General features: G+C 42.8%; 1 protein-coding gene across 2 annotated transcripts; it reads right to left on the reverse strand.

Moving 5' to 3' along the window:
• Positions 1-27,167, reverse strand: LOC115057638 (solute carrier family 22 member 23). Of its 2 annotated transcripts, none has more exons than XM_029524809.1 (10): positions 26,353-27,167; positions 19,795-19,898; positions 19,502-19,656; positions 9,553-9,721; positions 7,204-7,331; positions 5,399-5,501; positions 4,345-4,580; positions 3,408-3,440; positions 2,417-2,540; positions 1-1,866 (listed from the first exon to the last, which is right to left on the reverse strand). In XM_029524809.1, the coding sequence occupies exons 1-10, from the start codon at positions 26,788-26,790 to the stop codon at positions 552-554; spliced, it is 2,805 nt and encodes a 934-aa protein (XP_029380669.1). In that variant the 5' UTR covers positions 26,791-27,167; the 3' UTR covers positions 1-551. The 2 variants fall into 2 exon arrangements, with proteins under 2 accessions (XP_029380669.1, XP_029380670.1); XM_029524810.1 differs by having other exon boundaries at positions 2,417-2,536; positions 3,395-3,440.
• Positions 27,168-27,215: the final 48 nt, after the last annotated feature.

Here is a 27,215-nt window from a genome sequence, read left to right on the forward strand (position 1 = left end):
TTTTTTTTTTTTTTTTTTTTTTTTTAACGAATATGTTAGACAGACATTTTATTTTAGCAAAGGTACCAGTGATTAAAGTTTTTCTCTCTCTCTCTCTCTCTCTCTCTCGCTCTTTTTCAGCTTCAACGCTTTTATCACCAGTCCTGATGACACGCCATAGCGATTGTGGGTAGTTGTAAGTCTCTTTAAAATGACAGACAGTGATTTTCTAACCATTTACATCAAAGTAGTTTATAGGCTGGTGATTTCCAGTGACATTCAAAAAGAACAGAAGATACTGTCACTTTGTCACAAGCCAGCCTCTGGCACTCTCTCACTTGTGTGGTCTCTTTATTTATTGGCTAATTGCAGGAAGTGGGGTTTGGAGGGGTGGGGTGAGTACAACTCAGTTAGAAATGTCCACTCAACCCCAGGCGGGGACAGTCTTCATGAAATGCCTGAAGTCTGAGCAGGACAGTTCTTGCACCCCCCACCCCACCTTGGTTATTTATTGGACGTAGGCTACCTCCTGGTGCAACCATAAAGCTTCTTTTCGTGGCTGCAACACTGGATCATGATGACGCCACACTGTCGACAGCGTTGTTTTCTGTGCTGGGACTGTCCCTGATGGGGAGGACACCAGAGTCTATGGGGGAGGAGACAGTGCAGTCCACTAGAGAGGGGGGTGGTGCTTCTGTAGAGCCTGAATCGGTGATGAAAGTGGGTAGTGAATCTAAGAGAAGGGAAGCAGCTGAATCTGGTTCAGTGTCTGTGACAGTCAGAGTGGTTGATTCTGGAGTGGAGGTGTGCACAATGTCTGTGACGGGAAGAACTGTGGGAGATGGTGCAGTGGCGCTGACAGTATCTATGATGGGCAGAGTGGAAGAGTCCTGCAAGGACAGTTGGTCTGAGTCAGTGGGTGGAGGTGGACTGGGTGAAGGTGAAATGCTTCCTGGGCTATGCGGGGTAGGAGAAGGAGGGGTCGCGTCATTAACACAAGGAGAGGTAGAAAAAGTGGCATCAGTGGCCTCAGGCAGAGTTGGGTCAAATTTCAAGGTGATATTGTCAATGTCATTACTTAGGGGGTGTGGGGATTCTAACATGGAGCTGGGTCGGGGCTCAATGATTGGTGTGGTGCAGATGGTTAAGGAGGCAGGCGCAGTTTGAGGGACAGGGGGAGTGCAAGAGTCCACCGAAGGGGCAGGGAGTTCAGCTGACTCAGCCTCTTTTAATTCAGAAGGGGTCGAATCTGTCATGGGCTCAACAGAATCCTGCACTATTGGAGGAGGTTCAGCAGCCTCAGCTAAAAGGGGGTCTGTGATGCAGGGGGCTTTGTGTAAAGGAGTGGAAGACAGCAAGTGCTCTTTGCTTGTGTGTATTATGCCATCTTTGGCCAGTGCTACGACGGGGGTCGTGGATAAAGACGACACCGACTGACCATTGGGGTCTTTGGGCTTGCTGGGGTGGACCTCCATAAACATGGGAGCAGACATATCTCCGACCGATGGAGCGGTCAGGTCAACGGCCGAAGAGGCGGTGGAGTCCATGGTGGACACTGCGGTGGCGGCAGCCTCGTGGAGCGGCGTGTCGTGCACCCTGGTGTAGTCCCTGCTGCTCTCAGATTGGGCCAGCAGGAGGCGCTGCTCCCCAGGCTTCTTCGGGGGAAGGAAAGGCTGCCGGGTGTAGGTCTCGCCGTCGGCCAGGGTCTCGGGGAGGGGCTGGTAGCGGGTCTCCGGCAGCAGGAGAATGCAGATGATGCAGATGAGGGTGCAGCAGGCGAAGATAATGTGGTGAAGGAAATAGCCCTTCTGATTGTGGAGCTCCATGATGGGCGCAGTCAGCATGCCGAAGCCAGCGCTGGCTAAGACCAGGCCCAGACCACCACCCCTGGGGGAGAAAGAAGGTATTGTCACTTTGAAGAACTACAGCATCACCTGAATCCTGTTTTTCTGTATTTGTCTGGATTGGAAAGCAGCTGCAGGGTGCTGCCGCCTCTCCTGCCGTTGCTTAAACTCACCACCAAATGGAGCCATTGGCGTAGTGTGAGCAGAACACCCCTTGCATAACCCCAGATAATGAACCTCCATTGCTGTGTCATATATTCTCAGAGGGGATTGCTAACAAGATGTGGATTACATTTGACACTGAACTGAGACTCTTTTGTTTCCAGCGGCTCAGTGATATCAGCCCCAGCCACTGACAGGAGGAGGAGCAGCCAGCCCATCTGTCCAACATCTTATGTAAACCAAATGCCAAATGTCTGATTAACCGACTTCTATACTAGACAGATGTAAAGATAAATTAGCCTGTTGGATTTTTCTCGTCACTTGAATGTCATATAAGTTCATAGACATGGCGTGCTGTGCGTTGAACAAAATGCATGTGAAAAGATTGTTGTGTTGTTTTTTATTTTTTTTCAGTTTTCCCGTGGGCTTACCTGATCACAGTGGGTGTGATCTCAGCACAGAAGAAAATGCTCAGGTTGCTGACTGCGTGGGAGGAGAACATGCCAATGATGGAGAAGGCAATGGAGAAGTTCTTATTCAGTGTACCTGTGCTATCTGCAGGCAAAGCAGGAGACGGATACATTCAGACTCAGACTAAATAACCCCGGGCAGTCAGCCCAATGCATACATATAAAAACCACCTCTGCTCAAAAATGGCAACATTTTATGGATTTATGTACTCTTATTTCTTCAGCCATGTAACAGACAGGATGTAACCTAAAAATATATCTCCTTCATAGCCCGAATGTTCAAGTATCTTCATTTCGAAACGAGTTTTAGCAAATGTAATAGTTTCAGAAACTGGACTTTAGAACATGCCATCAAAATTACCGTTAACTAAACCTGGATAGTACCAATAAACTGTCAAGGTTTCCCAGTAACACTAAAGCTTGTTTTGCGGAACAGGTTTACAAATCACAGGGATACAAAGAGCCAATGTAGGCCTCATATACTTTGAATATAAACCAACTCGTGCTTTTTATGAGGAGGACATGTTGAGGAAGGCATAAATGGGATCATCTGCTCTAAAGAGCTTGATCACAGATCTTGAGCAAATTCGCAGCTGTTTTATAAAGAGGGCCGCCCACCCTCCTCAACACAAAGGGGAAAAATAAGTGAAAGATTGTCATAATGACAGATAGAACTTCATTAAAGGTCTCTGCAGGGGTGGTATATGGCTAATGAAATGCTGCAGAATGTCTGAAGGCACCACATTGTTGAAAACCTAATCGAGATAGTGCAGCTACCTAAGTGATGTGATAAGAGTCACAGTGTAAGATGATACCGTTCACACTGTGACAAGCATGATAGTGTGAAACCACCTCAGTAGGAGTACTCAATTACTAATCAAATTTTCTACCCAAACAGAGGCATTAATGGCAAAAATAAGACTTAGGGACAGAAACGACCAGATGATCATACCTATATTCAGATGGTAGCTGTACTTCCCCAGCACTAGAGGAGGATCAAAGAGAACAGCAGATATGTATCAGTAAAGCCAGTGACATCATATGAAGTCAGATAATAATGGAAATCATCAGACTCAAACATGAAAAAGAAAAAACATCCACACATGTTGTGCAAAGACATTTTCAACACAGTGTTGCAAAGCAAGCTGCTTCAGCTGGCAACATGAAACATGGGCATAACCTTGATGTGTTGACTCAGGTTAAACATTTGTAACAGAATAAACTGACTTGTGTACTGTTTTGATGATTTGGAGCACTCCAAGGCACACATTGACTAAAAGTAAAATTTGTAATCATGTTTGACTCCTCCATTACAACCTAAAGGTAGCTGAGCTGCGACGTAGTGAACTCTCAGCAGTGAATGTGAGCGTTCACAGCAGGAATCTCGGGATTTCAAATGCTGGAATGGGTGCGTCAAACTTAAAAGCTTACACATTCTTATTTTCTGTTTTTTGACTGCGGCCTTCAGCTTTTGTGTTTCATTATTGAAGCACACATCTTAAAAAGCATCTTTAAATGTTATATATCAAATTTCTGTACGCATTTGTTCATGTAAAATTAGGAATTTGTGATTTTATGTGGCAGTAATATGCTGGAACTATTTGTCAGCCAAGCTAGTTTGAACATAACAAGGCTAGCAGGTGTCCCCCTCCACTTCCACCCTTTAAGCCAAGAAAATCCTCTGTTGGAACTAGATTAATATACAGCATATAACCATGAGAATGTTGTTGATCTACTCATAACTTTCAAAAACACAAACATTTCACAAAACTCTAAATTGCAACCCAATTCTGTAAGAGAATTTTGGAGTTTTCTTTGAGTACAAGTAGCAGCAAGTACAAGATAGTCTTAACGCTTCAAGAACATCGCATCATTCATAATGCACTCACGGTTGAGCAGACCCAGCTGCAGCAATGATGCTAAGGCTGTGATGATCATGAACATGAGAAGACCACCCCGCCGTCCCATCAGTCCCACCGCCGGGCAGAGCGCCATGCACGACGCCACCGCAATCCCTGCCATGGTGTAATAGTCTGCATAGAAGTTATGGAACATAGTAGTTTCCTGGGCCTCGGGGTCCATCATGCTCCGAGCAAAGCAGTGGTGGATCCCATAGCCTGTTAGCCTGCAGAAAGAACACACAGAGCGACTAAAATTTAGGCTATGGGAGAGATGATTTCGAGGAAGTGAGCTGAAAAATAGAGAATTACAATGATACACACAACGGGCAGATATTAGATACAAGCAAATCTAAATGACGAAGAGGTTGGATGGAAAGGGAAGAGGAAACATGTTTGCTCATGTTGCAAAAAACTGCACAGGTGTTAACACTGGGTTATTGACGCACAAAGCATAAACACACACACACAAAAGGCAAGTAAACACCCACACCCCTTCTCCTGTCTGTCTAATATTTCCTAAGGACAAAGCTCATATAAAATTTATGCTGACTGAGTCAGGGACACTGGGTCTGCCTGTCTAAGGCAGTGCTTCTCAATCATTTTCTGTTAGGCCCCCCCTAGGAAGAAGAAAATATTTTGTGCCCCCCCGTCAAAGAAAACAAAAAAAAAGAAAGGAATATAGATCACACTTTATTCTAGTACAGCAAAACACACGGGGTAACACCCGCCCCCCCGGCATCGAGAAGCACTGGTCTAAGGTCAGGGTCTCAGATGGAGGGAGCAGGAGAGATCCCGCTGGGGATGAAAAGGGAGAGCAGCACGGACAAAAGCATGGAGGTCCACAGATCAATGCCGTATCGAGCCTCCAGGTTAAAAGCTGAACTTTAGCTGTACAAAATGGCGTGTGTGACTGGCCATGCCCCGCCATGAAAGAGACACGCACTTTTCCTTTTCTTTCCCTCCCTGTTCTTTGATGCATTCATTAGCACCTTGACACACAATTTTGTGCAATTTTCCAAACACTAATTCATGAAATACTTACGAGTTGACGCAGAGCACAACTATGTTCTTCCACAGGTTTCTTGTTCCAACCATTTTGACAATGCAAGTCTTTTTGGGTTTCTTCTGAAGAGCTTGCTGAAGTTCTGGAAACAAGCAAACAAATAAATCTTAGAAGCAGGCCAGGCCTCCTAATTCGACAAAGGCACCATTCGTTTATTAGTTTATTCCTAAATTACAGCATTACTCAGAATTTATGTTATTTTATGTTTGTAATCTACATTATTGTTATTATTGGAGCAGTTACTATGTTACCATGAAGGAAAACTGCAAAAATAGACTTGATATAAATTAACACCATTAGCAAACTGTACTAATTATTAAATATTTCACAAACACAAGTATGCAGAAAAATCCAAAATGTAGCCAATAAAAAAATCATAATAAAAAAAATTTAGTCAGCACAAATGCAGGTCATGCAATTTATTTTGCATATTTTCTGATGATTTTTGATTACTGATTCTGAAATATCTGTTATAAATAAAACAAGGCACAATAAAGGAAAGTTTGACAGCCTATGAAATACTTCATATTACGCCATCTATGATATGAGCTGATATATATAAACCCGCTGAGCTGTAGTTAATATCACGTCAGGCTGACTTTTCCAGTTAAAAGAGATTGTGACAGCAATCTGGCTGCATCAACACTCAAGACGAGGATGCTCTTGATTTATTCCAACCACAAAAAAAATTCCACATGTATTTTTAATGAGCATGTTTCAGCCACACAACTAGTCTGCTGCTGCTTTGTGAGCCAGGCATTGCAATGCTCTCAGAGAAACAGGAACTTTTCCTGACAGGGCCACGCCCCTGAGCTGCCGGTGATATGTGACACTGCATACGATGGATGTTGTGGTATTGGACTGTGGGTTGCCACAGAAACACACCTCTGCTTTGCAGCAGGATTTGTTCATGTTGACTCAGGCATGTGACGGCATTCCACACCACTGCCTCAAGGTTATCTTCGACTGCATCACTCAGGCTTTCCAGTGATTCAGATGAGCTACTAACCTCGGAGTAGGGGCGATCCCTTCTGAGATCAATACAAGACGCTCTCCAAAGATGGTCTCATCGCTTGTTGCACACACAACAACATGAAAACAGAAAGGACATTCCCTGGCCAAGATAATAATGCTCAGCACTTGGAAGTCTAAAATATTTCTAAAGAGTTAGGGACAGCCACTTAACAAGATACGATAAATTAATGTGAAATGGTAATGTACTTTTGTTCAGTGCAGCGTCAGCACTCTGTCTCTGAGTTATGAAAGAGTGCAGTCAATTTCACACTGAGTGCTTTCGCCTTAAACCTTTTCTCAGCAGTGGGATAGTCTTTTTTATTATATTTACAGAAAGAAACAGCAGAAAAACAAAAAACAAACAAAAAACACAACAGCGTTAAATGTGTTCTTTTGTTTGTTTGTTCTTTGCGTTTGCTTTTTGCTCTGACAGGTCTTCTTAGCACAAACATTAACAGTGAACCGACCCTGAGTCAGAGCGCCTGACCTGCATCCATCTGCCGTCTGTACGCCATCATGTCAGCCTATGTCCACTCACCCAGGCTATAATGAAATTAATGAAGGTCCAAGAGTGTCATAATGTAATGTTCAACACCCACAGCTACCTCTGGGGTTGCCTGTAACCATGGTAACGAGACAGGAACTACATATAACCTTGTCAGTCTGGCTCATACAGAAAAGCCCAGATGGGGGATACCACTGCACACACCACTCCACAGAGAAAAATGCAGCAAATATACTGGTAAAATAAATAGCAATGTATATTTTACCTGTGAGGATATTATCTGTGTCGAGCTCCATGTTCACTCGGTTTTTCTGTGCTATGTGTCCCATAATCCACTTGGAGCGGCAGTACTGCTGGGTTGCCAGTAACCAACGCAGTGACTCTGGGAAGATCCTGTCAAAAAGAGGGGGGGATGTCCTTTTCATACAGGTGTGAAAAATGGGCCAGAATGAACCACAGACTGTCTAAAAACTCATTAATCAACGCCAGCGGCTGAAAATCTTGATTGTCTTACCCAGCACACCGTTTTAACACTTTTAGATTTAAACAGAGACAAGTACTAAGATGATATTGGGTACCCTGGGCAGGAGATTACCTCGGATATCATTTGCTGCCTTTGATTTTTTTAGTACTTGCATCAGGTTACATGGTGCACATTTGTTACAACAGGATAAACGTTTCATTGTACAGACACTGCAGACACAAAAAAAATCTTATGTCTTATCTTATTCCTTCAGTAAAAACAGTAACCAAACCCACCTAATTCTCAGTTGGTTAAACTTCCTGGACATCTGTGACGCAAAAGTGCTAGTTTCACAATCTTGCACTGCTGTGGTCTGTGACTGTTTCAACAAATCAGCACTAAGTGTGGCTCACCAGCAGCATCGGACTCCTCAGCCCAATCAGCTGTGATATTTGCAGAGTCAGTCACTTTAACAACGAGTTTGATTTGTGCTTATAACGACTGTCTGCTTTAATCCACACAGTGGAGATGGGGCCGTGTGTCTTCTTGTGAGGGCTGACGCAGACATACTGATGTATTTGTGTGTGTCAGCAGTGTGTGCTGCATGCATTGCACTAGGACAAGAAGAAATAGTCCACAGTGTTGCCAAGAAGCGCTTGCACCTGCACCTTACAGGTTAAGCTTTCTGTGAAACGTCCAGTGATTTCTCTCAGGAATGTCAATGTCATGACCTGCTTGGGTTCTGTTGATTTTTTTTTTTTTTTTTTTTTAGCCAGCAAGGCCATAACCGAAGCAAAGCAGACGACAAACAGTTACATAACAGCTCGACAGAATGCTGTGTGATGAAGGATGCCCTCATATCCAGCGGTAGGAAAAAGTATGTGAACCCGTTAGAATGACCTGGTTTTCAAGAGACAAACAAAACTGGCTTAAGCTAATATTACTAACAATTACAGTCCTTTGTGTCTTTGCCCAACATATCCAATAAACATTTCATAGCTTATCAAAATGCCTTTGCCAACAACAACAAAAAAAAAAAAAAAAAAAAACCTTCAACATACAAGACTTTGATCATGTTCAGGAGGAACTCTGGACTGTAGCAGGGGTCAACTGCCCTCTTTGGTTTGGTTCATGAGTTTGTCCTGTTGTATCTGCCAGCTTCTACTGAGCCGCCCTGATATTGGCTTGAAAGATACTTTGATAATCAATGTTCCCAGCTCTCTGTGACCACAGGTAGCAACACTGCCGCAAATCACGATGCACCCTGACCAATTTTGGGTTAATGCTTTCAACTTGGTATAAAATGTTCTTTTTACACTGTACAGAGAAATTCGTGTTCTAACCAAACAATTGAACCACAGTCCTCAAACCATTTTCCCTGTAGCGTGTGAGGAATTTTTATGGAGAGCAGCTCCTTCCTTCATAAAGTCCTCTCAGAGGACTCGTGAAAGATGATCTAATCTTGTCCAAGCTTGTTCTCACTTGTTCTTCTTTTTCTATTGCTCCAATGATTCCTTTTAATTGATTCTTGATTCCTACACTTCACCCTCCCACCACTGTGGAAATTCCCCATCCATTCCCCGTCAATCCTGCTCTGACCAACACAGATTATAGTGCATTGTATTGATGTTTGATCAGTTTAGCGCTTTGGAGTCCTTTATATTGTTCTGAGAGGAACCCCACTTTGTTCTTCAGGACGGCTTGAAGAAAGCCAGGGGCTTTGATACGCTTATTAAATCCATATTCTTGGATTTCTTCTGTCAATTTACAGCAAGGCTGTGGAGCACTGTGGTGATGGCAGAATAAATAGTACTTAGTGCCAGATCTTCAGCGAAAGGGACTGCAGTCATAGTAGAGGTCACCGCAAACGAGTCAACAGACAGACATTACATATGTATTAATTGGAAATTCCCCGCTGGGAATTGTCCTTACAGGCAAAGCCTTTCTCCACTTCTTCACATCTGAGCAGGCATCTCTGGTCTAGGAAGGGTTTATTTAAACCATAAAAACATTTTTTTAACTTTAACCTATGTAATTGTTGTCCGTAGATTTAACTACATATTCGAGGAGTAGGAAAGTCTTGTTGATGGATTTAAAACACCTTTTAAACAAAGTCTTAAACGAGACAAGTCTGTGCGAGAGTCTCCTTACCAGATGTAGGACAGCATCAGCAGCAGGGGGCAGATGATAACAGCTTGAAGTACCTGCCAGTCTCGACAGAGGTAGGCCACCCCAGGCATCAGCAGCTGACCACCCAAAACCACAAAATTGGCCACCATGGTCATGGAAAATCGCCATCCTGGCAGGCACAGCTCGATCCCTGGCAGGAAGAACAAAAGAAAAAAAAAAAAAAAAGGTAATACACGTAAATTTCTTTGGATGGGACGAAACCACAAATGGGCATCTATGACAATGGACAAATGTTACATTTCCAAGATGAACTGTCCATAATACACAGGGAGTAATCATATAAACAGAGCCCTAGATCAAAACAATAATCTGATTTGTCCTTGTACTGACAGAAACAGGCCTGAACATTGGTTTAGATGACGATAACAGCCTCGTGAAGAGATATTTCATTGTTTCAATGTAACACAGACATATTTCCTAATCAATCAAAGAAGATGATTTCTTTTTTTACAATACAGTACCTTTAATACAGAGAAAATCAGAATATGGATCCTACACCCAATTAAATAATAAAAAAACAAACAAAAAACCTTTAGAATTTGTAGTGCACACAAAGATGTGACATGAGGACGATTAATCATCATGTACAGTTGTTGTTCAAAGACAGTAGCCAAACCTAAACAGTAGGCTGCTGTGAGAGTGAACTAACTAGAAAGAAGTTCCTTGTACTCATTTCGCCTCTTTCAGAATGGCACTGATTCATTCAACCAGTCATTAACATGCACACCACAGCGGCAGCCAGCAGCCACAGACAGTCCAGGCCTTTAGCTGCTGCAGCGTAGAGGACAACTTCACATCAAATCATAGAAAGTGTACACTACTATTCACACCCCACACCCAAGTCATCGGTTGTGGCTCGTTCATTCCTTTTTTGCGCTATATATAATCACAATTTCTTTTTCTCCTGATGGGTTCTTTTCTGTTTCCCAGGCATGTGAACAGTCTCCAGATGGGCCTTTCAAGGTGACAGGGCCAGCATAATACAGTGAGTGTCGGCGGCCGCGCTTCATTCCAGTGGAAAAGACCGGAATTTCAATTAGGACTTGCCCCCTTCTGAGGACATGAATAATGCTCTCTGTTCACAGACACTATCGCAGCTGGAATGACAGAGCCAATGAGCGGAGAGCGGGGCGATGGGTGCAAGACCTGCTGAGTTTGAACCAACTAACCTCGAGACTCCTTTTCTTTTTGCTGCTGGGAGAAAAGTGACGCTTCACTGAGTATGGACTACATGGGATTTGAATTCTTCAGTACTGAATAGGGTGTCATGTGCCCTGAACAGGCCACTACATTGCGAAGGGGAAAAGGGCATCCTACGGTGAGCTATGGAAATATGCTGTTAGACAGTAAGATGCAGCCTTATAGAAGGACAGACTATATGATGAGAGCCTTTAATATACATCTTTGAATTGTGGTAAATTTCCTGGACTGAAATTCAGAATGAGTACACAACCCTGTGGGAAGGAAAGGAGGTCTGAGCACATTACTCCCAGTGACCCTAATCCTCCAAAACCCGCTAAGTCAGCATTCCCACAATGTCCTGCTGCAACCTGTGTCCAACTGGCACACACTAAATCTGCCAATCATTGTCATATGCACAAGAAACTGACCAAAGTTATTGAGCAAGTTTCTCTGGGTTGAAAAAACTGTAATAGAATAATCTATAACAGGAAAAAAAACCCAAATTTAAATTGATTTACTATAGATAGTTGACAAGGAAGTGACATCATCACTGATAAAGCCAACAGCTAATTAAGTGTGATGATAATCCCTAAAGAAGCTTTGTCTGGTTCGCTGACTTTGGCAGAACAAGTATATGAATCACACTCTCTGGTGCATGCCACAGTAGCTCACTAGCTTTCTGACAAGTACACAGCTCACTGAAGGAGGACCATTGTTTTATAACTGAAAGCGATTGGTTGACCACCAAAGGCACTCAGTGAAGCCACTCCCTGTACCCACAGGCTAATGTCATGACCTTTTACTGGTCACATGAGCTCCTTAAAGCTGCATGCCACAATTTCACTGCATAATCCTCGCTACTCCAAATAACTACAACTTGATGATAATAAGACTTTTGATTGCTTTATTTCATTTTTATGGCATGATTCTTATTTTTCTTTATTGGCTGGAGCTTTGCTTTATTGAAGGTGTCACAGGTGAAGGTGTAAAGTGCTGCAGCGTAATAGTGAACAGCACCGCAGTCCACCATATGGCTTCAATTTCCTGTGATAAAGTTACCTGTTCCTAGCAACATTAAACAGCTTCCCTGCTGACTGATAACAGGTCATTAGCACAGGTAAGTCGCTCACTATCAAGTTTCAGAATGATGGAAAAATTGTGACTAAAAATCTATTCCCAGATTTGATGTTGGAAAGATTTCAAGTCTCAGGTGCTGTTTAGCCATCCCAGCACCTCAGCATAAGAAAACAAACAAAACTTGTCACAACAGAATTTGATGAGAAAGAAAGTTTATATATGTAGTTTATAGATGATATATTTTTTCTACTCATCAATAACGTGCTCTGTATGCAGGAATCCACATCTGTTCTGCTTCTCTATTCAGGCCTTGTCAAACTCACATCCACTAGTATTCCAAAACACAGACAGAAAGATAACAAGCCAGGTTCTTGTTCATCTTTATTTGGTTCGACTGTAGAAAGCTCATCCAGTTAAAGCTCGGCACCTTCAAAGCTCTGGTGACAGATGGAAGGTGCTGAGTGCCCAAACTAAAATAATGCGTGTGCAAATTCGCTGATGAATATTTTGGAGTGCTTCCTCGGAAAGACAGGTCAGTGGAGGTTTTTCAGCAGAACACATTTCCCTGATTAGTATCCAGTGAAATTTTGAAATTTGTCCTTTTCAAACGGACAAAATCTTTCAAGAACATGCTGGAAGGCCTGATGGCTGTGAAGGTAAAAAGTTAAAACAAATGTGGGATGATCTTCATGGCACAAAAGGAGAATCTTACTGACGGCATCACTGAAGGTCTATGCAAGACAAAACTGCTGTTCATTTTCAAGCTAGTTGGCAGATAACCTCCAAAGACGACTCAAGAAGGCATTTTTTTCCCTTTACTTGTTTATATGTATGGTGACGGTGTTATCACAAGGCACCGTACCTTCTTCCAAGCATGAAAAGGGGCTATTGACTAAGAATATGGTCATAGTCATTGATTAGTCCTTTATCTAGAGCTTCAAAATATGCCAGCTAGCCCCAAGTAGCCACAGGGACTTTCCTCTGATCTACCCAAACTAAAAATTCAACTCCCAAACTGCAAGCAAAAATACAAGCAGAAGAGTATTTCATTTCCATAATGCACAAAAGACAGACAGACATAAAACCAAGTCATCAGTTTCACAGGAAATTGGAATGGAGTGACTAATAAAACACTTTACACTATGACACAAATAGAAGACTAAGTCCAGGGTTTCCAGACCAAAGAAGAGCTGACACAGCACTTGTTTCCTTTTACACCATTGAAAAGAAAGTGCAAAGGTTGGCTATACTCATTTGGCCAATCGCTGGACTTCACTCAGGAATTTGCAGTGTGAGATAGCTTGTTATGATAGCCAGCTATGTCAAGCAATGTCTTTGACAAATGTGGCATCACAAGTGCTAAAAATGAGAGCCTCAAATGAGACAGACGAAAAAATGTATTTCCAACATGGAAGTGAAGTTTGCTGAGTAACCAAATTTGCAAACTCTGCACAAATGATAAGTTTAACCCTGCTCAGAGAGAGAGAAAAAAAAACTGAGTCTGCACCTTAACCCATTTATCAGGAGACAGCTAGAGCAACTTGTGGGGAAAGCATGTGGGGAAAGCATGTGGACACAGCATGTCCCGTGGTATCTTTGGCTAAAAACCATTTGCACTTTATACACAGCCTATGGACTGTGTCACACCCTGCTTCTTTATGTACTTCATCGACCTTTTCCCCCATTTTTAACCCCCAGAATGACACTCATCTCGTGGCAATCTCTCTGCATTTGCATGAAGCAGACCTGGCTGCTGTCCTCTGGGAGACATACGCGTATGATGGGAAATGAAAAGCTTCTCTCTTCAGAGTCCTGACCTGGCACACATTACTCAGGTCAGGCCAGTCTGAGTGATATCCATAAACGACAGACAGCAAACAGAAGAGAGGGAGGGGTGAGGAAATGGGAGAGCACCCCCCCCCCCACAAAAAAAAAAAAAAAAAAAAAAAAAAAAGCTTTCTGTTGGACTGGACCAACAAACAGGAATGTGACATCCACACAAAAGGAATCCATTTACGCAGATAAATACGCACATCGTTCTGTGCTCCTGCGTTTGTGAGCTCAGAGACTAATGCCTGTGGTAACATGAGAGCACCGCAGAGAAAAAGCACTTCAAGAAAGAAGTGCTGTCACATGAGCAAATGTTGGCTATGGCTTCAAAGTACATACTTCATATGATTCCCCATGTTTTTAATAAGTGCACCAAAAAGAAGAGCCGGTACATCCCATCACCTTTAACCATTAACACACACACACACACACACACACACACACACACACACACACACACACACACAGGTCACTCTATTCCTTTTGTGTACGCCACAGCTCTTATTCTTCATTACTGCATACTTAGCATAGCAGTTTTATGTCCTTTATCTGCTCTCCATCTGCCATATTAGCATTTAGATTTACATTAATTTTATGTTTATTTTAATGTGTTAATGGTCTATTAAATGTTGCTCGCCTCAGGCTGCACCAGAGGGGTTGTAAGCTGACCGACAGTCTGTGTCAAGCTTAATTGGATTTGTTCTGAAGCATCACACGAGCAGCGCGGAACCACACATGATAATGCATAATATTGTCCCTTAAGACCATTAAAAAAGGTATTAACAAACTCAGTCACAACACAAAAGGGAAGTGAAATTATAACTTTAACATGTTATAGAGAAAAGCAAGCGGTGTAATGGTGTTCACATCACATGTGCTTCACTGGGTGACTAACAAAATGTAGTCCTCCATTTGTGCTTATACTTGTTTGCTCACCATACTTGTCCAGTTAATGTACAAAAGGAGTGACAGCAAACACAGCCACAGGATCTAACAGTGCAACTGTCTGGGTGCGGCAGAGGGAAAATTGAAATGCGCAACAATATGCGTTTCTTTTTTCCCCAGAGGAACTACACCCTCTCACACGCGGCCATCAAACCTTTATGGATTATTCATAAATGGGATACATTTAAGATTTATTCCCCGTCTCTACAGTACCATCATTGCTTTGATCTCTTTCTGCCTGCCTCCCATGGCAATGCATCATTTCTCCCTAACAAAAAAAAAAAAAAAAAACATTAGCAGTAACGGGAATCATTAACTAAGGAAAATCCAGTCGCTTACACAAATAAAGACTTTAGTTTGCATTTTAGCCAGGATATAAGCAATACCACAGGACTACCTCAGCTTGGAAGATAAGATTTCAGCGCAGGATGCGGTTTCTTTATTGTCCTTTCGTGGCGCATTGTTACAGATTAGGTTTTCCAAATGAATTTTAAAATTGGCACCAATACTATATTTTTAACTATCAAATTAACCAGATGACTATGCAGTGCCAGCTACTGTCATCGGACAAAGTGTTTTTGGTTTTGTGTGACCTGTTGCACTCACTGCTGATGTTTATGTGGCCATGATCTGGAAACATCTTGCGCCATCTCTTAAAGTATCGTAAAGGGATTACAGTGACTTTGTGCCACAACATGTGCCATTAAAATGAACTTTTTCCCTTCTAGATGGTCGTGCACAGACTAGTTATGTGCATGTGTGTCAAAGGTTACCGACAGAAAAGTCATGAAGCTCTTTATGAAGAATGACCCCCACTGAATCATGCTCTTTGTCTGTTGTGCTCCTGTATCTCTCTGATTCTCTCACTCTCTCTGTATGCCTATTGTAACTCTCCCTACAAGGCTTCCCTTACACAAAGCTGTGGCATGTATAGACATGCTGCCTCTGATTCAGACATAGAAAGTGAGATCCTGCTTAGGAGGAGGACAGAGATGTTTGCTCTTTTCCCGAAGGCAATTATATGTACCTCTCTAAATAAACATCTAACTGCTTATAATCATTGTATGCCTGCTTTCAGGAGCTCAGAGCTTTGCGGTGGAAGACAAAAAACATAAGCCACCACATGCATGTAGCAGAAAATAGTTTTTTAAAGAGAGGCTTCGCTTTAGCATCCAATTCTTTTTTTCTTATATCACTGTCAGTGTAATAATGCCGCTGAACTGATATTTGGTGTAAATAAATACTTCGGGGTGGTGGGAGTCAATTTGTGTCTTAGAAAAACAATAGATTGGAGCTGATATGAGTGCATGATATAACCTGTGTAAACAAAGAGCCAGCGCTGGCCCACTGGCCCTGTGCACATTCAAACGGTCTCAAGGCTGATCACAAAATTCTCACACAAACACCTGGCTCTGCCAGCTAGCATGACTCAGCTGACTGATGGGCAGTATGTGTTTAATGTAAAGAGGGTGGTAGTGGTGGTGGGGGGTGTTTACTGGTAAAATTGCAGAACTGAGAAGCGCCATGATGCTGAGCTCTGGGCATTGTAAGCCTTTTCTGGCCCATCTGCTGCTGTGATGCAAAAAAACTGACTCACACTGTTGGAGCGTTGGGGTATAAATAGTAGGGCTGCATCAGATGGCTTTCTATAGCTGCCGGCTTTGCTATTCTGCTGATATACCTGTGATTAAAGGAATGGTTTGGATTGATTTTGAAAGGGCTCAATGTTAATATAGAATAATAATGCACTTGTGGTGGTGCGCTTGATGCGGTGCTCTAATTGTGTCACACTGCCCGTAAGTCTTCAGAGGTGAAAAAAAAAAAAAACTCTCTCCATCCCCTGTGCAGTTTGCACATTCCTTTCAGTCTTTACATTCCACTTTTTTTTACCCCCTCCTTACGTTAGTTACTGGTCCTCATTCCTTTGTCTGAAACCACTTTTCTGTCTCTCCGTGTGGCAGTTAGCGTCAGGAGCTGCACAAGTGTCACATCACATCAGCCATGTTTAGCCCTTCATTGGGCTTCATTCTGACAGGTCATCCTGGTGGAATAGGTTATAGTTGCACACAAATTGCTCCACAGTCCTAACACAAGGGCACTCATCCATATTCTCAAAATGGGTTTCCTGATAGATGCCTCCACGGACCGATGAGGAAGGTGCTGTCTCACTGCATAGCTATATTCTCAAGGTTGTATAAAATTGTCAAAACAAACAGGAAGAATGCAGTTATTGTACTGGTGTTTTCCTAATTGCTCGTGGATTGATGAGAGAGGGGGATTAGTGCAACATCTCCAGTGCAAACACAACCCAAGCTGGGATTTGGCTCTGGCTTTCCTTTGTAAACAGACCAAAAAAAAAAAAAAAAACAAAAAAAACAAGGTACTGACCAAAATCATGTGGTTTATAATATTACATATAGAACTGTCACATGGCTGAGACATTGTCAGGACTGCAGTGTATAGCATTGGGCCAAGTATCATGCAAATGCATTAAATAGCCATAACAGAAATAAAAGGATTGATTCCCTCCAGTTATGTGTTATTGAACGACTGTGTTCCTGCTTTTGGAACAGTGAAGTTTTGTCAATACAGAGTGGCTACAGGATAAATATCATGTGACAGGGGACACATGATCAGAAATAAGGGCAGTGGTATGGCAACGCAAAACCCACATAAATATGCATATCTCAAATACACATCTGCCCGGTGTAGTTGAGTTTACTTTTCCACTTATCGAACAAAGTTTTCATAGACAGAACTATAATGTCAAAACAGTCATACAATCAGTCTCCATAACCCCAGCTTAATGCAGGCTACACTCATCTGCTCGTCTATTAGGTTATGAAAGATTTAAACAGAACATCTTAGCAACTGCTAGCCCCCTAGCTCATTGTTCAACCACACAGTTGTTGGCCACTGTATAGTATATCGTAGAAGGTATGGTGCCACATCAACATTTCATAAGCCATTTCCATAAAGAAAGCGCAACAGATTGTTCATGTCAACTTCTTTCACTCCAATCACAGTGTTGTAGTTTAATAGATTCCAGGCTGCATGGTACGAAAGCAAATGCAATGACGTTAAAAATAGCTAAGAGGAGACAGAGGCAAGGAAAGCAGACATAAAAAATAGAGACTGAGAAAGGAACAGGGATAACAAATGAAGATTGTTATTCTCCATAAAGAATCAGAAGAAGGATTTATGAGATATGAGGTTAAACATCTAGATTTCACAAGATAAAGAAGACAAAAAAAGGCCATACAGGGAAGAAATTTAGAGGTACAGCATCAGTAAATTGTGCGATCTCGCCACTTGATGCTGACGACTCCACACCTTTGCCTCCATCTTCCTGCCATTTTCTCTTTCTCTTGAGACTAAACGGTCTTTCTATTTTGGGAGTGGGACAAAGCTTTTCAAGGAATATCGTTTGGAGTAAATCAGAAAGACAAGGACATTGAAGGCCTTCTTTTATGGTCTCATCCTTGCTCCATTGCTCCCTCCCTCTCATATTCCCTTACCTCCACTTTTGCAGCCTACCTCTGCGCTGGTCAATTACTGCAGCCAAAGAGGCTTTTAAGGATCCATCGCTGAGAACAGAATGTGCATCTGTAAGGCCAATTATCGGGATGCTATCAAAAAAGTCTCTTCTATCCCGTTCTTTGGAGCCTGGACAACATTCTCACGTTACTAATCATTTAAAACTCACTGTGTGTGAAGACGGTGGACTCTGTTAGTGTAGACTGCTCCTGCAGTGATGGGTAAAGCCAAAGACAAAAGTTGTCACACCACCCCTTACCATCATTATCGCAATATTGATCAAGGGATTCAAATCTCAGGAAAAGATATGCATGTGCACTTAAATAATCATGAGGTGCGTGGCAGCGTTCTCAGGAGCTATGGGCAGAAAATAAAGGTATGTTAAGTCTTAGTGAGAACAGGAACAGTGGCAGGATACTGAGGATTAAGGAAGGGTATTGTGCACACATTAAGCTTGGGCTGATTCAATTGTAATACCTGCTATATTTTCAGGTACATTTGTTTATCTGACGGTGTGAGATTTAAAAATTGCAACAGTTTTTAAATGTCTCAATACGACTATAAGAAAGTGATGAATCATATTGAAATACTGACTCAACCCTGACAGGGGAATTAAAAAAAAAAAAAAAAAAAGGGGGTTAGCAACTGGCTGGCAACAAGTGCATACAAGTTGTATGTGTCTTTCCTAGAGTTGAAGTCAACCAACCAGTTTGACCTAAAGATAACTACAACACCAATGTTCAATGGAACAGCTGCTCAATTTCTCCAGGCGGTATTGCCGCTGTGGCAATATCTTATGAGCACCTCTGTTTAGGCCAGCTCAAAGTCAAGCTTAATTCTTTTACTTCCTAACGAAGTGGAAATGCTTTCGTCTCACGTATTTTTATTTACTCAAGTTAGCAGGATAACCAGCTAACTCTGGTTCCGTCAGACCATTGTATCACCTTCCACGATTAAACAACTGTAGCTTGCTAGCTAGACTGCCCTGGAAAAAGCGGCACTGCTAGACCTATTGTCTTATAAACCCGATAATGTCTGAAGTTCTTGGCAGAACTGCTAAGAGAACAGCTAATGATGCTAATGTCGGACATGTACCAAGAGCAATACTTACAGCCATTGCCTGTATGCCGCCATCATGGGCATATTTAAGGCCCTTGTCTAAATAGTTTATCTAAATTAGTCAACAAGAAATATTTAAAAATGGACACAGATATAGTTTGACATCAGCTATATCTAAATTACTGAAATAGGTAAAGTCAGTCTGGTAGCAGTATCAGCTAAGGCATCTGGGTTTACCAAAGGGTCAACTAACATTTTTAATGAAAAGTTAGAGACTTACTGAGGACGTAGAGAGAGAGGGTGATCCCTGCTAGACAGAAGCCCTCAAAGAAGCGCAGGGTACTGAACATGGGGACGTTCACAGAGAAGGCCACAGTCAGACCAAACACCAACATGAACAGCACCGATATAATCAGCACTGGGTGTCGACCAAACCTACAGAGTACGATTTTTTTTTTTTTTCCAAAAAGAAAAGAGGAATTATTGTGGTTGCCGTTAATGCATTTAATATATTCTAATTCTTCATGTCTGTCAATAAGACTTGATGTGAAAGAGCTTGGCAAGAAATCTTACCAGTCAGCAAGGATTCCAAACACCAGGTAGCCAAAGATGGATCCCACCAACAGAGAGAACTTTGCAATATGGACTTTCCATGCTGAGTCACACACCAGACTCCACTGTAGAGACAAATAAACACATTAGTGTAAGTGAAAGATAAATGTAATGCTTTGAGGATGAGACATTATTGTCTCGACTGGTCTGTCTCCTGGCCACCCAAAACAATAAACACTGAAGTGGCCCATCTTAATTATTCTGGACATTACTATTTAGAGAATACTTTCAAGCTGATTTTTATGTAGAGTTGTTCAGGCTCCGCAGAAAGGAAAATATCTCCACAGACCTCATATTTCTCTGATTGAATAACTACTTATTTGGTTATTAACTTGTTCATGTGTCTGTCTTGGAAAAAAAGATTTAGCAAATAAGTACAAAAAAGCTTCGTGAATCATCAAAACAATTTTCCTCCACTAGTAAATGTTTATACAAAGCCCACATGCATTTCACTTGTGGTGCCACTGCAAATGTTGAGGAATCTTATTTGTTCCACACAAGTCAGCATTAATTATCTCCGTTTATGACGACAACATTCCAAACAATATATCCAAATTATCAGGTCTGCATAAACAAAAGTTTTATCTTTCCATAATTTATATTTGTTTCTTCTACTGAAACAGCATACGGCAGTTCATTCTTTCACCTCTTTCCTGAACAAAACTTTCTGAAGCAATCGTGAAGGAATTCCTAGAGCGAAAACAATAGTGTGTGAATGCTTTTTGATAAATTCATCACAGAACTATTTTTTTCTCCCCTACAGCAATGACAAGTTGTGACAAACAGGCCTTGTACATAGTACATGCAATTGCCATAGAGTGGTGCAGCAATGGCTGCTGTGGAGTGTATGCAGAGCCTCACTGCCACAAAACTGGTAACTCAGACTTTCATTCATTTATTGTCAACCGTGTTTCCTGGTTGTGGGGGATGCTGGAGCCAACCCCAACTCACACTGGGCAAGGGCGGAGTACACCCTGGACAGGTGGGAGGAAACCCACGCAAGCCTGCATGGGTTGTTTGCTTTATTTAAATGAGTTCCTTATCACTGATAAGCAGAACATACAAACGGCCTGAAACCGAACCCACAAACTTCTTGTTGTGGGGCAACAATGACCCCTCTGCTGCCGTGCTGCCTGGTAACTCAGTCAAACATACTAAATGATCTTCGTAGAGTGGTTGAACCTGAGAGTAACAGAATTTGAATTTCAGATAGGAGGTGGATATTATGCTCTTTTGGGCATTATTGTGTCTGCATGGACAGAAGGGGCAGGGAGGAGCAGGCGGGTGCATGGTGGCTATAGCAGGTGCATAGTGTGTGGGAAGCTGATAAACCCCTGGCTCAATTCTGTTTCATCTATACACTGCACCTTCTCACTTCTAACAGCATCACAAGACGGCACGCTGACATGGCCAGTAAAAATGACATTTATTTCATGTCGCCCGCAAAATGTAGTTTGTACCTGTAATTTCCTCTGAGAAGCTCTCACCTTATATAACCTCTGCCATAGTGACCTGACCAGAATGGAACGCTCTGGGGTTACCCAGAGCTATTCTGCCATCACATGATGTATGCATGCCACTCATTCATGGTTTCAGTATCGATGTCAGCGGAGAAAAACACAGGAGGAGGTCAACAAGTTGTTGTTGTGCAATCACTGCAAAACCAAAAAGGTAAAAAAAAAAGCTGAAACTTCACTCCTCTGGGGCAGTGACAAGCTCTGAGTCTGCAGTTATTCAGGTTTCAACACTGCACAGCTGGATGACAGATTGGTGAGTAAGCAGATCACCCGCACATCCACACATGATGCCAGACAGACAGATGACCAACGTTAAATACGGCATCCAAGAGTCACATGAGAGAGACAAAGCTGCTGCACTTCTTCCAAGTGGTAGGTACAGCTAAAACATGCAGCCAGTTGTGTAGAGGGTGGCAGGTTGTGATTGCCAAAGTATCATAAATGTTCATTTTCATTTGAAAGCATCTTCCAATTTTTCATAAATTATTAACCATAGTTTGTTGTCAAGCCAAGACTCTGACTGAGCTCATACACCGTTACTGATGGACAGACAGAAGGATGAAATCCCAGCAATTGTGAATCTATCTGCAATTCAAATCCATGCAGCTTGTCTGCTATGCCTCTATTATTTCAGTAAGTCCTTCCCTTACTATTGCCTTGCTCATTTGGGAATAATGAATAGGAGTGAGTGCACAGAGTTGGGCTAGACGCATATAAATCTATTAGCTGACAGAAAAATGCAGAACAATGAAGGGCTAAGAGCAAATCAGTGGAGATCCACTGTGTCTATGAAGCCACCACTGATCAGTCTACACCAGGGAGTCTCATTAGCTGAGATGAAGACACACTCAACTACAGCTGCACATTTCTGCACTCGTTGAACTACAGGGCAGTGGGTGAGTGGTGGGGCAGGAAGGGGGTGTTGAAAGGAAGAGGGGAGGGAGGTGGATGAAAGCACAGGAGGAGGGAGGAATAAAGATTATACAATACAGAAACCAAACATCTACAGACAGAGACACAAAGAATAAAGCAAAGAATAGGAAATGATAACAAGCTAAAGAGACAGAGATGCTTAAGGGCACTTGAGAGGAGAAGGCAGGAGAAAATAAAAAAAACAAAAAAACAAAAAAAAACAGAGACTTCTGCATAGTTACTGCCTAGCAACAGGCCATCTCTATGGTTAGCAGACTCTTTCTGCTTCCAAGTGCAAGTTTTCGCACCACTGCTTCACTGAAGGGTTGAAATCCTATAATGTGTTGTTAGCATAGGTGAGCAGAAGTAAACAAAACGTGGTTGAGCACGAGCATAAAGATGTATGAATAGTGCCCATTTCGCTTTCTGTTGCAGGTTTGTGGTGAAAAGAAAAGCTCAATCAATGCACATATGTCGACCCTGCAGATACGGCCTTAGGGTTCTGAGCAAATAAAAACAGAAATGAAGACAATACACCAGCACTCCTACAACCCGAATTCCACCACACAAGCCTCAGAAGAAACTTAAACCTAGGCCAGTTGTCAGGCACCCCACATTGGTCATCCTCCTTGTGACAAAACAGCACTTATCAGAAACAAGTCTGCAGCACACATAAACTTGTCTCTCTCTCTCACACACACACAAAGACAGACAGACACAGACAGACAGAGAGAGAGAGATAGAGAGAGAGAGAGAGAGAGACTCAAAACAGCTTTATCTTTTAGACACACAAGCATCTTTTCTCCCAGCTGAAGCTGTGAGTGGCTGTAATTGTGGGCTGCCTGGGTATCTGCCGTGGGGTCATCGCCTTTCGACAGCTGAGACAGTTTCAAAGTGTCCCACACTGATCTGGGGTCTGTGGAAAGAGCCAACCAGCTGGGTAAATAGTATGAGGGGACGCAGAGCAGAGAGGCCTGCATGGTGTTGAACTACAGTATCATCTTTCAGATCTTAGGGTGTGGAACCCACCAGACACTGATACTCTGTCTGGGTGTACCCACCAATATGCTTGCAACATGTCTTTCTTATCATTTCCATACAATGTTTCAACTCCAACGCTTACCCACCCCCCAGAAAAAAATGGCACTAACATACAATTTGATTGTATTATCTATATAACAAGTCATGTCAAACAATCAATCAATCACTCAACAAACAATTACTTACATGGTCAATCGCCCAGTAGTTAAAGTGTGAAGTGGCATGATTAACATTTTTGTTTTGGTTCTGGGTTAAAAAAAAAAGAAAAGAAAAGTTGACGAAACTACAAATACAAAATATTTGGCATTTTATGTTTTTAAAACTCGTAGCTCAGTAATCATCAGAAAATAAATCTACATGAATTTGTGTAATCAATCATTTAAGGGATTCACTAAACTGAAGCATTTCTTGTTCCGACTTCTACAACAGGGATATGTGGCTTCTCTCAGATTTGTCCTAATTGTTTTCGTCGGAATATTTGGGGTTTCGAATTTACATCAGATTTCTGCGATTGACATTTCCTTACTATTTTCCAACATGTTGCAGATTACATGTAAAATAACTAAAATGCATGATGATGTCATAGTTTGGTATGAGTCCAAATGTCATTCAACCGGAGAGAATTATAAGAGGGGTAATCCTAAATGCAGTTTTGCCTCGTGGACGTTCTCAGGTCACTATTTTGGGCAGTATGTACAGCTGCTACCCGTTTGAATGGGAACTGAGTAGAGTAGGTTGCAGTGAGACTAATCTGTCTCTGAGTAATGATACATTCTCATTTCTAAGGCTCAGTCCAATTAAGATGCACCCTGAGGAGAGCTTTGACTCAATTAGGATGGTCTCCACATTAACCACTTTGGATCCTTCACCATCACCACCTCAACCTTCACCGCGTCCATCAAGGCCTTCTTTCTGCTCTGCAGAGAAAATGAGGTGAGCGAACATGCCTTCGCCTGCTACTGATTCTGGCGAGACAAAACCTAAGTGGCACATGGTAAAAACATGCCAAGCACGTGCGATATTGAGGGTAAACAGAGTAGTGAGATGTTAGAATTTGTTGGCACATTTTGACTGACACTACAACATTTTGCCTGTGTTGGAAGTCTGCTCAGCTTTTTAAGGATCAAGTGTCACAGGGAGCTGAGCCATCTGTCATCTGCAGTTAGGCCTATGCAATCCAAACACAAGGAGGAAAGCCCGGTCATCACTTCTTGCCAAAGTGTCCCATCCTAGCACCAATGTTGTAGTCTGGAAAGGGGGCCTGGGAAGAGCCAGGGACGGGTTGTCAAGAGAGTTTCCCCTCACTTTTGGCACCATTTTGAGATTCATGTCCATGTCATCTGATTGAATTTCTCCCTTCAGTGACCTTGTCAGAATGTGAGCTGTTGGGGTCAGAGAAGACAAGCGCTGCCACTTACCAGCGCCGTTTGGCCCTGTCACTGATCTGCAATGGTGGTAGTGTCAACATGACATTCTATGTATGTTTGCAAAGGCAACACAAAAGTTAGTATCTGCAGATTATACGAGCATAAGCCAGCAAAGAGAAAAGGAGTTTGTGAGCTGAAGTCATGCCACAGTAGCCTTGTCAGCACGTTTTAAAGACCCATCCGACCCATTTTCCTAACATATGCCTTCATAGCTAGCTACAAGTCAAGAGTGCTTGGAGGGCCTCCCTCTATAAAAGATTTCTTGATCTCTAAATTGCAGTTAATGAAATCAAAACTTAGACTGTCCCCCAGCTCATGGCTGAGTTAAAAAGCCACAGCTGCATTTTGTTCGCTTCATTTAAATGAGTTCATTATCACTGATAAGCAGATGTGCTGTTGGTATCAGCTCAGGATGCCACCACCTCCTTCACGTAAGCACAGAGAGACTTTGAAGCCTTGCTTCAGATCAAACTCTTCCTGGTGAGCCGTTTGATTATGGCACACATTCCAGATGTTTTAGAAGTGGAGATGGTGCAGATTAAAATTCACTTTGCTGTTCTCGCTGAGTGTGTGTGTGTGTGTGTGTGAGATCATTAGGGTGTATGCCACTATTTCAACTTTTATAAGTAAAACAGAGCTTTGTTTCCGTGTTTTTTCATATCTCAATCATAAGAATATGAAAAATGTGCCATATAATCCTGGTGCTTTGTCCTGAAGAGTCTTGTTGATTTATGTTTCATGTTTTTTTCCCCCACTGCTAAAATAAAATGTGATATTTTGATGTAAGCATGCAGCATCCACAAGGGGAGGATAGCTGACAGGCATGACATATAAAACCCATCCTCCTCCAGCTACCAGACCAAATACTGTCTCCTCAGCCTGGCATGCTCAGATAGGGAGAATACATTAAGGTGATGCTATAGGGCTCACACACACCGCCTCTGAAAGTCGGAGTGAAAAGCTGTAGGAGAATCTCCCTGATGTTTGGTTGGGGCCAGTGATAGTGCAGGTGATGTTTGACCAGGGAGGGGGTTGCATTATTCCAGAGTGGACAAACGACCTTTGCTCTAAATCAAAGGCTCCATGTCCATTATGTACATTATGACAACTGGCAAATTCCACCAGCCCTGGCAGTTCTGTACAAAGTGCCAACAGTGCCCCCCCCCAAAAAAATCTCTCTCTGTCTATCCGCTATGGATCTCACTTGGTGTTGCCATGACTGACTGTCAGCACGATGCCTGCTCTCACCTATGTGATCCTACTACTGTTTTAGCTACAAGCCAAATCGTGGCTGTGTGTTAAAGCCAACAGCATAAAATAACTCAGCGCTAGACAGCCCACTTTGGGGTGGGGTGGGGTGGAGGGGGTGCACGCCTTGGATGTAACAATGGACGCTTTAAACCATAATCACAATTCGGTGGGTGCTGCCAAAGAACACGATTTGGCCACATTATCGTGATGTGTGAAATCATGGGTGCAGCGTTTCATTCGTGCCAGAATTTCATTTTTATCTGCCTCCATTAAATAAACCTACAAAATCGGATTGTAGGGTGTCGAGGATGCACAACAAAAAGGGTGGTGGGTGGGTGGGAGGATGCCCATCCACGGTATGAACAGCTTACCTTGGTAACCACGTTCTGCACAAGACCCGTGTGCAGCTCAAATGTCCACTGGCTGCAGTGGCACTGCATGCCGGCCGTGTCATTGTGGGTGCCGTCACTTCCATTGGCATAAATATGAGCCGGCCGGCCGCTGATGTTTTTCGGAGCCTCGAGCAGCGACGAATGACCCGTAGTCTGATTAGTCAGGTTGGCCAGCGGCTGGACGCATGTGTTGTTCGGCTGGGCCAGGAGGAAATTGTCCGAGAACTGGCTGAATCCGATAAATAGCGCCGGAATCCATGTCAGCACGATCAGCTGTTTCTGGTACTTCCCAAATCCCCCGAGGAACGGCAGGACGGAGCCGTCGATGCGTGTCAGCAGCCCCGGCGACGTGGTTTCGGGAGACACGAAGCCGTTCTCCGGCTGGTGGTCCTCCGTGTCGAGCTGCACCACGGCCATCTCGGGTGTTTTACGCCGACAGATGCCTCCGTCTGTGTAGCCAAGCCGGGGTTTGCAGTGCGACTACCCCCTGTCGACTCCACAATGCGTCAATGCCCCCAGCTCCGGCGGTGGAAGCGGTGCGCAGTCAATCACTGGAATGGAAATAAGACGCACCTCTTTATTATCAGGAAGCATTTGTCTCCGGCTGCCAACTTTAAAACAAATGAAATAAAATTGAATAAATTAATTAATAAATAAAGCTGAGTGTGGACTGAAGATCAATTAAGCAATGACGACCAATATATATACACATATATATATATAAATATCATGATCTGATCAGTTCCGTCGTCTGGTTCATTGTGTGTGTGTGTGTGTGTCAGTCAGCAGAGGCGGCAGAGCTCAGGACGTAGGTTACTTCCTGAGGGAGCCACAGGTAACAC

This window comes from Echeneis naucrates, chromosome 17 (genome assembly GCF_900963305.1).
Source record: "Echeneis naucrates chromosome 17, fEcheNa1.1, whole genome shotgun sequence".
Lineage (NCBI taxonomy): Eukaryota > Metazoa > Chordata > Actinopteri > Carangiformes > Echeneidae > Echeneis > Echeneis naucrates.

Bases quoted from the DNA above. Each gene is read 5' to 3' on its own strand.
- LOC115057638 (XM_029524810.1), bottom strand. From the start codon at position 26,790: ATGGCCGTGGTGCAGCTCGACACGGAGGACCACCAGCCGGAGAACGGC. The intron at 19,899-26,352 runs GTAAGCTGTTCA...TTGTCTCTACAG, and splicing joins TGCAGAACGTGGTTACCAAG to TGGAGTCTGGTGTGTGACTC. The intron at 5,502-7,203 runs GTAAAATATACA...GCTTGTTTCCAG, and splicing joins CACAGATAATATCCTCACAG to AACTTCAGCAAGCTCTTCAG.